Source organism: Antedon mediterranea, chromosome 2, assembly GCF_964355755.1.
Source record: "Antedon mediterranea chromosome 2, ecAntMedi1.1, whole genome shotgun sequence".
Classification (NCBI taxonomy): Eukaryota; Metazoa; Echinodermata; class Crinoidea; order Comatulida; family Antedonidae; genus Antedon; species Antedon mediterranea.
The window spans coordinates 10,282,431-10,295,049 of NC_092671.1; the positions used below are offsets into that span (position 1 = coordinate 10,282,431).

Below are 12,619 nucleotides of genomic sequence, written 5' to 3' on the forward strand. Positions count from 1 at the left end.
AAAACATAATTGAAATCTTAGGATACTAACAATTTTAAATGTACAGTATTTGATTATTTTGAAAAATTGGGTAAATAATCCAATAGGCATCTTTGAAAAGGACTTTAATTGAACAAGGTGAATTTATAGTCAAGTACAGTATTATGCATGATCAAATAATGTTATACTATGTCGGAATGTAAATTAGTATATTAACATTATAATATTACTAACATGGAAATGTCAACAGTATCCTTTTTAAGCATGATCATCATTGTTTGACCTGCAGTACAGTCAAGCAGTATCAGAGTTTACACATTATTTGCCGACCTACATTAGGGTCAGTCCAAGGCTGGCCCAAAATCGTGTATAAATGCGGTAAATCATGCCTAAAAATGTCATGCTTTTAAAGTCCAGTAGTAGTATATTATACTGTAGTGAAACTGTGTCCAACATGTTAAAAACCTTGAAATCTGACTAATGTACAGTACAACTAGACTTGAACCAAGAACTGGGGTAGGAAAGCAAGTAACAAACCAAGATACATTACCATTAGTTCATAATTTAAAAATAATGAATGCATAATATTTTACCTGTGGAACTAGGTAAGGTACTTGCTGATCATAAAATCCATCACTTTGGTCTTCCATCATAAGCTAGGCTACATGAATGTTGTAAGCCTTACCTGAAATGATGACAAACAGTAAAAATGTCAGTTATGTTGCATTGGAAATTACAGTCGGTTACTACAGTACAGTATAGTGAATCTAAAAAAAGGGGGTTACCCTGGTGTACTAGTCCATCGCAGCCTGTCGTGAACGAATTAACCTTGTGGCAGCTTGACACAAAGGGATGCTTTGGGGAGATGCAAGTTACAGTTGTATATCATATAATCTACTGAACTTCGTAGCTGCAACACATTATACTGTGAAGCGCTTTGATAAAAAGCACTACAGTATCACTGTATTACAGTTTAATCACCAAATTATATTATTTAAACAGATTTCAGAAGGATTTTTATGGCTACTGTACAGCTAGTGGAAATTTTGTCTAGGCTTAGTTGGAAAGTGCTTAAAGGCCTAGAAATTCAATAACATTGCTACATAGTGGTAAAAGAGCATACTGTCTTCTCATTTATTAACTGTAATAAGATCACTGGGTGACAACTGAACCAATAAACTTGAAAAGAAAGTTTAACAAAATTGATTATGTTGTTAAAGTGCAACTTCCTTTTACTGTTGACACAACAAATAAACACTGTGACAAGTTGTAAATGACAAAAACTGGGACAAGTTGTAAATGACATAAAAAGTGTCACAAGTTTTAACAGTAAAGGAAAAATGTTTATAAATAAACACAAATTCTTTTTAAAAGTTAAATTAAAATAGATAAATCTTTCTATTCAATCATTACTATTTATGAAGTTACCCTCTTCTAAATTAGGTACAATTTATTTATAAGAAGTTTCGCCAATGTATAGCATCTCATGGTTAATTCAGCTCAGAGGCGTACTCAACTATTCTCAAACTCCTTTCTGTTTATATACAGGATGTTTGCGAGTGGCCGGAGCATTTACATGTAGTAGCCTTGATTTGCCATGGAGTTGAATGAATTAAACATACAGTATGTTGTATATTGTTTAGTGTACCCTTGTTCTTATTCCTGCGATAAAACTTGGTGGGGTTAAATAGGGATATTCTTAATTCTCTTACACATAATAATTATTCTGTACTGTGCAAGTTTAACCAAAACATTATGATACAGGTTATGCGATGGTAAATAAAATATTCATGCAGCATGCATATATTCATATATTATTTAAAAAATACTTTTTTTATTCGGATTACAGAATATGTTTTCTTTAATATAGAGCTTATCGTATAACATCAAAGCTTTAGATTTTTAAGCTATGTATGTGTATAATTTTAGACTGAAATCTTGTTAGACTATAGCAATTTCCTCACACATAAACACAGCTGACAAGTAGCTATCCAAATCTGACCAATAGTTCATAGAATGAACATTTCAACGTGCAGCTTCTCTCATTAGTTATAAAAAGGTCTTACAAACGACGGCAACATGCTTTATCGTGCTCACTAGGGAAAATATTCATCTTATTGAACGACTTGACTTTCACAGTGAATAAATCACCGATATGTGATTTTACTTCAACTTCAGTAATAACAGAAGCAAATGTATTACAGTAGCGAGGAAATTGCACTTCCCTTCTGCCTAAATAACTGGCAAACACGGTAAATGGGACCTCCCGCAGACCGGCTAGCTTCGGGAGCCGATGATACCCAGTTAAAGAAACCTACACACGCCAACAAACCTGATAACAACAAGTTACGAACTTTACTTACCGTCGTACGCCCACGAGTTGTCAGTCCTATATTCAACACCTAGGTTCCAAATATATTCACCAGAAAACTAGTGTTGAAGTCCAGAACCGGCTATGGTAACATGAAAGCCGGTATTTTTTAGTGAAACTGTAGGCTGGATGTACCTCTACAGTGGCTACCTGTATCGCCTGCTTCGGTCTATTTTGCTAAGCATGTAGCAAGTGTGGTTCCGATATGCTTGTCGTCCATTCATGAACGGCGACCTCTGATTGGATGGATCCACTGATAAGCAGATCAATACTATTGGTCAATTTACAAGTTAGCTATCAATCAAAGATTGATAACAAAATCTCAACCTAATTTTACCCGCCAATCATACATCCAGTTGTCACTACTGTAATGGTGACGATGACGTCAATGGGGTTAGGATTGAAAATGTATACCCTCCGAAAACATTGGACCGTGTGGGAGGCTCAACGTTTTGCTAATAATATTATGATATTCAATAAACAAAATACGATGACGTCAATGGGGTAAGAACATTTAGTAAATGTAAAATGTGTACTGGGCTGGATAGGAGAGGACATTTTACTATTTGACTAAACGTCATGATGTCTTTACATAGCCCAGAAAAATGAAGAACATCACTAAATATTTTTCTTATAATTTAGAATGTCCGCTGGGTGGTGGTTTGCAGTTCTTTTGATAGATGCACTACATACACTGTCACTCGAACTTTACCTGTTGAAATTTTGACTAAATAAACAATTGAATTGATAATTATAAGGAACCATGTCAAAATGATTCTACTGCAGTGAATATAGGCCTACTGGTAGTAACTAGACCCACAGTTTGTTTATCTCTTTATTATTGTATTATTTATAAGCAAGTATTCTGTGAGTAATTCCCGGAGTAACCATGACACACTGTGTATTGCAACGACTGCCGCATACGTCTACTAAGTTTTTGCAGTAGCAATGCAGGCCTAGTTACTGCAGTAACTGCAGTAAAATAATTCTGAAATGATGCCTAAACGAAATATATTGCAGAAACAGCATCGGCGTCTTACCCGGCATTTTCTTTTATGATTAATACATTTTAGGGTCTCCATTTTGCGATTTTTTTGTTGCGATATGGCGATGAGATTTACGAATACTGTAGCTACGAACTGTGTGAACTACCGTACTTAACCCAGGATATTTATAACTAAAGTCTGTTAAAGTAATAAAAGATATTACGTAAACGTTCTTAAAACATTTATTCTCCATATATCTATTTATAAACATAGGCCTAATAAATAAGAATTTTAAAATGGATTTTCAACGCATTTTTAACGGATTCGTCATAAAAGCGTCATACGTCGTGTTCATTCATATTCTGTTATAATTAAGATATCGGGTGTAATTTCTTTGAATTAACCCACCTCCACGACGATTATCCTACCAAAACACATTCATCACAGGTCGCCTGTTCCCCATCCCCCTCATCGCAGTTATCGGTCTTAGGTGTTGTGATGATGACTGTCGTCACGTCATCAGTTCATGTGAAAGGCATCATCAGTTTGCGCGAAAATCCAGGCAACCAAAAACTATTGCTGTATGTTATCCTCAGTTCTATTACTTTCCCGTCATCATTAACTTCCGTACTTGTACGGTAATGTATAAAGCTTGGTTCCCACTAGAGACGCAACGCATGGACGTAGCGAGTTGTGACCAATGGCAAGCGACAGTTCGAATTGGTCAAATCACTTTACGTTGACCAATCTCAAGTGTGATTCGTCAACTCGCTTATTCTAGTTGGAACCAAGCTTTACGTCCTTATGTTTGTGTTCGGCGTGCTAAACCAAGATCTACGTAGGCAGTGATGCCACAAATCGTCGCATCACTACCATGCACACGGTGGCAACATGGAACTAACTCTAACGACATCATCAATGACGTAGATGCCATCATGGTCGTCGCACCACCACCATGCACGGTGACGTAGAAGTAATCATGGTCGTGGCACCACCACCATGCACGGTGACGTAGTCATCATGGTCGTCGCACCACCACCATGCACGGTGTTCAAACGACGTTAAGTCAACGGACTTTTAATTTAACGAAAATACCAATAATATGGGAGTAAAAAGCCAACTCGATGTTAACATCGTCATTTCATCTGGTTGTCTCACGGTGGCAGTACTAACATAATCACCACATCATCCGCTTGAACTTTATATCAACACATCATCCTCAGCACCACCACCACCACCACCATGTGGTACACTCTAAGCCTCTGTCTACACTATCAAACTATAGTTTGACAAAAAAAGTGTGATGTACCCAAATATGGTAGTGATATCATCGTGTCCATATATGGGCACATCACATTTTTTGTCACATAAAGTGTGATAGTGTAGACAGAGCTTTACGTCAAAGTATATAAAAAAAAGAGAGTCAAGAGTGTTTTACCTTATTATATATTAGATCTAGACATTCTTAGGTTACATACACATCAGTGAGTTAAAACCATTACAAAAAAAATCAATATTATATTTAGCAATACTCTATAACTTGCTATAGCAAAATAAATAAAAAATAAACTAAATAATATCATATGTCGTGTCATTGAATACCTTATTAAATCCCAACACAGTGCTCTTTCATTAAATACGTACATTCTCAGCAAGAAAAGGGAAGGCATACAATCATTATAAAACAACATATATTGTATCTGCTTAAAAACAGAAGGTCAAAGGTTAATCAAAAGAATATCTTGATTGTAAAAAATCGCTTTAAAAAAATTAAAATATATTTTTTTTAATTACCAAAGTTGATCTTTAGCTCATAGAGATATATTTACAAATAATCGAATGTGCATTGTTTGTGTTTGAACAAATCAACACTCATAACAAATCATAAATGATAAAAAGGTATGTGTATTTGAAGCGTTTTTTTTTTCTATAACGATATGTATTTGTAATGTTGATGAAAATGCTCACATTAGCTTAACAATTTAATAACACCCACCATGCATTTGTATAGTTAAAAGACAAAACAAATAAATACATCTTATTCCTTATTTTAAACTAATATTTCGGAATACTGTAAAATCGCGACTTATATTTGTCACTTACCATACTACAAGTTAAAAACCATTATCAACTATTTTAAAATGAAAAGGAGAAAACTGATTAAAATGTACAATATTATTAATCTAAAATTACGGTTGAAATGGTCAATGACGAATACGACTACGTTTTAGCGCGACTCAACAATGTATCACTTTATATTATATTGTGCGCGTGTTACTGTATACCATACAAATACATTATTGTACTATAATACAATACATAGGTATGTATGAATCATGAGCGTATATAATAATCGATAACACACACATATATTATATAATATTACACATTATTTCTTTTTGAGTCTAATTTTTATAATGCCAAAAGAACAATCCCAAAAATTGCACTCTCAGTTATGATGTAAATTTAAAGCTAGAGAGGGCGCCCTGGGCATTACTATATTCATCCGTGTAAAGTTACTAGAGGGCATACATTATTAACCCATTATTTTAAACATGAATACTACGAACATCTACATGGACCTATATTAGGTTATAACACCCTATTACAACAACAGGTAAAAATCAATCACTCGACAATTTATGAATAGCTCCCTCTACAATTACTTTACTAAATGAATTACAATACATTCAAGTTTTAAATAGAAAAATACGAAAATCATCTACCAACAGGACATGTGTAATTTTTAGATTAATATTTTGATTGAATACAGCAGGAACATCATTAAAATATATTAAAAACAAAAATATTTATGAGGTGAATTTTTCCCAACCTAAAAAATATACTGATGAAGTAAAAAAGAAGAATACTTTTAAAAATGTCACTTCTTCGATGATATTCTAACCAAAGACCACACGATCAGTATCTGGAACTACCTCAAGACCACGGGAGAAGAAGTCTTTTGGTTAAAAGCGGTCTTAAAGGTCTAAAATAATGACCTTTTTTTTCCAGCAACCTGACGGATTGTTTTTATCATTTATGAAATATTTAGCCCCTACCCCTAATCTATAATATTGGATCAGCCCCTGAGGTCACCTAAGGTTGGGCAAAATTCACCGCATATATGATATTCCTGAAACAAAATTCCACCTATTAATATAAAGATATGTTTACATTGACCAATAATCAATAATATATTATGTTAACGACGTGAATTGTACATGACATTTTGTGGTTATGTAAAACATGACATCTTGTGACCATATCAATATTATATTTCCTAATAACATCTAATCACAAATCAGACATATATTTTACAAATTTTAATATGTAAATGTAAGTGCAAAAATGTGTTTATTTATGAATAAATTAATTCTAATTAATAATCTTGGTTAATTAAATAATTTGGTTATTGTTACATGAAAGGAAAAATCACTATTGGAACTGCAAGAGTATTTCTTTCTAACACTATTTAGAAAATCTACAAAAATTAATAATTTAATAATAAAGATAAATGCTTATAACATATTAATTATATAAATTAATAATTTCATGTTATGTTGATTTATATATATATTAAATCCTATTTAGAAACACACAGAATACAACTTACATGTTTGCCAAAAATGTAAATGTTAAATCTTGTTTATAATTTGAGAAAAATGAATTTGCTGCAAGCAATAACAATTTAATTCACTTATTAAAGCTCTGTCTACACTTTCAAACTTTATGTGACAAAAAAAGTGATGTGCCCATATATGGATATGATGATGTCATATCACTACTATATTTGGGCATATCACACTTTGATGTGTAGACAGAGCTTAAGATACATAATCAAATTTAATGTCAACGTTTTATTCACAGACAGTATAATTTTAGATTTGTTCAACAAAAACACTAAAATAACTACTTAATTTATAATCATATATTACTCTATAGAAAAACCATACCTCATTTATATAATTTATATAAATCTTTGATTTGGCATTTACCAGTTTTATCTATTGTTTACTGGATCTAGCATTCTTTTTAAAATTTGTACAACTGTATAGTCACACCCAGTGCGATGTTCACAACGGTATGCAGCAAAATGCATCTAGCCTCTTTTTTTTAAAATATATATATTTAGTATTTAGCCTCAATTTAAAATCTACTATTTAAGGTTAAAAATGTACAACTTTTTAACAACACAAAAGTGTAATGTATGTTTAAATATATAGAGGTAAGATATGGTTGTAAATACATTTAACAATAAAAACTTTTAAGAAAATAAAAACTGGGTAATCTTTATATTAAAACAGTGATGTGATATTAACTTAAAATTAACTTAGATGTATTAGTCCTATGATACATATAAAACAAAGCATATCTCACATTATGTGAGTTATTACATGTTATACTTAAAATTGTGTATAAAACATACAAGCTTGAAACCCCCCATATACAGTATATATATATAGCGACCAGTTTAATACACTGGTATATATTTATGAATTTACTGTATATCCTTTTAAAAAATTGTAAAATGATATGCAAAATATTAAAACTGCCAAATTCATAATCCCACTTATATATAATATTCAAATTTATAAACCCACCTATGTAGTTTATTCCCTTAAAATATGGCAAAATAAACAGAAAAAAAAAACACGTTTGTATAACAACTATTTAAAAACATAAAGTTTGTCCATCAGATATCTATACTAGAAAAATATATAAGATTTAGTAAGTAACCAAAATATAAGAAACATTAGTCTAAAAGAAATAGAAGCTGATAGCTGAAAAAATAAATATTTAAAAAAAAACCATAACCATAACCTATGTAATTTCCAAAACACCTCTATTTACCTCTTATATTACCTCTATTTATTATATTATTATTTTTTTTAACAACAAAAAAATAAGAATTTGTTTTATTATTAATATTCAGTTTGATAAGTATTTATATATTATTTAACCATTTGGTAAAAGAGGAAAAAAAAACAACTTTAATACAATCAAATATCTTGCGTCATACAGTATTTGTCATACAGTATTTGTCATACAGTATTTGTCATACAGTATTTGTCATACAGTATTTGTCATACAGTATTTGTCATACAGTATTTGTCTTATTTTTCTAAAAAAATGTTGGTGATTCTAAAGAGATTTTATAATCACAGGAAAATAAGTAACTGTAACTTATTTCTCTATGATATATGACCAAGATACGATTTGACACTGGTAGGCTGGAGTATGCCGTTGACTCTACAGAGATTCGGTAATTCAAGGGGCTGATCCACACTAGGGAATAAAGCCATGTCCACACGATAACAATAAACAACACTTTTAAATTCTATTTTCCAAAGATTCTGTGCCTGTATTCACGATTCACACTTTTGCCAAGAATAAAAACTCTTAACATTTAAAAATTCTTTTAAGTAAGAAATGCTTACATTATTGACTTATAGTGAAATACTTTAACAGAAATATCTCACTTAAGTGTGATTGGTGAATACAGCCACTGATCCTAAATAGTATAGCTGAAGTAAGTGTTAAAATTCTGTTTTATAATCATCTCATTTGTATAAATAACCAAGATAAAATAAAGAGAAAAAAACATATTGGATACATTATTAAGATATAAAAAACTACAGTAAAGAAAAAGCAAGCAAATTTACATACAAAACACGAGTTTCAATGAATCTAGCTAGTTAAAGGTTTAAAATGTTGAGAAAGATAATAGACTGACGATAAACACCATACAAATAAACTGACAATAGAAACACGACTTAAGTGTTCTCACCCAATTATACTATTCATCGTGAATGCCTATTGATTAAAATACATATACCTAATTTACATATTTAATTAACTCATTTTCTTCTAGTACAGAATTTGGTCAAATGAAATCAACACCATCATATATTCATTTTTTTTTCTTTTTCATTTTCCCCACGTTATTCTAGTCGATTTTCACAGCATGGCATCTTCGGTAATATCGGCGTTTGAACGGCCAAACGATAGAAATTTACGCAGGCCTTGGAAGCCCTTTTTGGGAGGTGGTCCAACCAGCATGGGTGAGCTGTTTTTGTGGGTAATAGCAATCTGGAAAATAAAACAATTTTGACACGTGTTACTCCTCAACTTCAGTTAAGATTTTTGTGAAATGTTAACTTCACTCAAATTTCTGTTGGTTAACACATTTCTACAAAAGTTATTATTATTGATTGCTTTTATGTCCATCTAAGTTAAAATTGGAATAGATCAATCACCTTTTGATGAAAAGCAATATAAACACTAATTATGTGTTACATTGTTTAGAAAAGGAAGCAGTCTTTTAAAACATTTTAACTTACCTCAGAGAGAAAACAAATAAATTGTGTAAAAACAATGTTTTCTATACTAAATATAACAGCAATGATAAATGTTAATTTCATATACTGTTTATGTAAAGACATATATATTCAGTGTGTTAATTTGTTAAATTAATCACTTTATCGTGACAAGGAAAAATAACATTTTTGACAAAGTTGTCATAAACAAATACATTTCCTCTGTCAATATATCTTAATTTAAAATAGAAAAATATTAACATGAAATGTAATTTCAACAATATATCTTTATAAAAATATATTTATCTTAAAACTCTGTCTTCTTTACTTTGTTTCTTCATTTGTCAAAGCCTTGTCAAAAGTTTGAATACATTTTGTTCAATATCTTGATAACAAAGTCATTAGACACTATTTTTACATTTCTATCCATTTATTCTATTGATTATATTGTATATTAACAACAACAAAATGAGATCTTTGACAACTGAAATTTGAATAAATACAACTGAAAAAATGTACGTAAAAATACATTTGAATCAACTAAAAGTTCTTGGTTTGCTATTGAGGTGTCCAGTGTATATATTATTATTTTTCTTTTACTTTAAGATTACTTTCAGATATACCGTAGATGTATCATGTTTTTACTTCTTTTTTTTACTTAAAACATTTTTAATTATACTCTTGTATACCTCCGAAACAGAAAATCAGTAAGATAAGACTATTGATATTTTTGTTGACACTTTGTCCAAATTTAAGTCTAAAGTTCTTAAATCGATTTAAGTTTGCCATTTTGTATGTTTCATGTTTTGTATTTTTATGTGCTTTTAATTCTATATTTTTATCTAAAGAGTTTTAAGGCATCCTGTAATTGGGGATTTTTTGCTGTTGGATGTGGTTGAAATAAAATAAAATAAAAAAATAAAAAAGTAGTAACATTACCGAAAATGCAATCCAGCCAAAATAAAGAGTAAATATTAATAATTATATTGTATTATTATAATTTTGAGTTCCCATTTCCATAACCTTTGATGACGTTCTGTACATAACCTTATGTTTAAGTTTATGGAATAAAAATTGATTTGATTAATTAGTTTACTTGTACTTATTTATTAATAATTTGTTAAATAAAATTTATCTTTCTTATAGTTATTGTTATCTTTTATTATTAATTACTAATGTAAATTAGGCTATATCATAATATTATTTCTATTATTACGATTTTTTATTACAAAAATCATTGTACTATATAATATTACTATGGTCATTATTATGTTTAATTGCTTGATTAAATAAAGAACGAATTAAGAGAAAAAACAAATTATTAAAAAATGTAGTAGCATTAGAAGAAAAACTCATGACTAAACAAGATAACAAATAAAACTAATGTACTGCAATGATTATATTATCTCATTAATCTTGAAGTTTCCGATCAAAAGATAATAAACGATGGTAATAATGTTATTCATATCAAAGAATTTCAACAATGGTAAACGTATGTACAATGTAGAGTAATCTAAAGGCTATTAACTAAACGTCATTTCACTGCCTGAGATATTCAACTTTATTTATCAATGTCCAACTATTAATTATTTTTTTCTCCACTTTGTTCCATTGCCTCAATTATATATGGCTTTCTTAAAGTCCATGTTAAAATAAATCTTACTCATTTCTGAACGGCGCTCTATCTGTCACGAGTGAGCCACAGGGTGCGTAGACTTACGCCGACGACTTTATGTTTTTAAGTCACATGATATTTTAGCCTAGTGCACATTGTACAGCTGTGAAGAGAGTAAGATTGATGCCTTTTGCTATATTTGATCAAAAATTGAAATTTTATTTCTTTTGAAATTGTTATTGATGACTTTAAAGATTCTTTGTTTTAAAACTCAGCTTAAACTTTATAATGATGAAAATAAACGACAGATAAATTATATTTTAAAAAAGAGACTTGATTCACCAAAAATACTATTGCAATATAAAATAAATTCAATAAATATTATAATATCAATTATGTTAATTGTAAGGAAATCATTTTGATAAATATGCATTCGTAAGTTTATAAAACAGAAAAGTTTACGTAGAAATTTTACAACAATTTAACTTGTTTCTAATCGTACCTATGTGTATACTTAAAGCCTTCACTAATTATCCCATACACAACTAATGTGCATTTTGCGTTAGCGTACTTGGGTGACGAGTTCTTCTCGTACGTGAAATTGTGCAAGCAATTAGGTTTACTTTGTCCAAAGGAATTAGTGTCTTAATGAGCAAGAAAGTGTGGCCTGGACACCAATCTATATGGTATTTACACGTTAAGTGTTAGAATATTATTGTGTTAGCAGACAATTTGCACATTAACATGTTTGATTGCAGTCTTACTGCGTCCAAGTCTAGCTCTAGGGATATGCACGTTATTAAACTATAAATGTAGACAACACATCACGTCTATTTATCATCTGTTATTCTAACGCACATTTTACAATTTCTAACACAAAGGATAATTTATTGCCACAGGATTGGTTGCAAAAACATTTCAGGTTTTTTGAAAAAAAAATAAATAAAATAAAAAAATTTAAATAAAACCTGCAACAGGCTAAAAGTTAATGAAATTATAAGTAAAGATTTAAACCTGACGAATGACAAACAAAACAATCTGCAAATCAGAATCTAACAAATAACAAGAAATTATTATCTAACAAGAAACTAACTTCTAACAAACAAAGTAAACAACCTCAACTGATTGAATGGAATTGGTGTTTTTTCAGATACCCACCATGGGGCTGTGCATACCCATACGTTTTCAAACATGCGCATAATGACTTTACAACTCGACATCTACACAGTCTCGTAAAAACTAAGTCACCATAAGATATCTGAAAATCCAAATCAGGTCTGAGCACAGTTTCATATTTCATGAATCAAAAAAGTCGGTGGTCCAAACAACCATAAGATTGAATAAAAAGAGT

The 12,619-nt window shown here is 30.5% G+C and overlaps 2 protein-coding genes across 6 annotated transcripts in view; both read right to left on the reverse strand.

Annotated features, from left to right (window-relative positions):
- LOC140040358 (ETS translocation variant 1-like) overlaps positions 1-2,530 on the reverse strand; it is a 43,980-nt gene extending 41,450 nt beyond the window's left edge. Inside the window, exons 1-2 of the mRNA XM_072086234.1 lie at positions 2,343-2,530; positions 573-664 (exon numbers count right to left, since the gene is read on the reverse strand). Of these exons, the coding sequence (XP_071942335.1) occupies positions 573-632 (60 nt within the window). The 5' untranslated portion in view covers positions 633-664; positions 2,343-2,530. The remainder of the gene's footprint in view (positions 1-572; positions 665-2,342) is intronic.
- Positions 2,531-4,766: 2,236 nt separating this feature from the next.
- The window catches only part of LOC140040359 (diacylglycerol kinase beta-like), a 113,979-nt gene continuing 106,126 nt past the window's right edge, over positions 4,767-12,619 (reverse strand). For all 5 annotated transcript variants that reach the window (XM_072086238.1, XM_072086236.1, XM_072086237.1 and 2 more), the window contains one exon: positions 4,767-9,426. In XM_072086238.1, the coding sequence (XP_071942339.1) occupies positions 9,295-9,426 (132 nt within the window). In that variant the 3' untranslated portion in view covers positions 4,767-9,294. The remainder of the gene's footprint in view (positions 9,427-12,619) is intronic.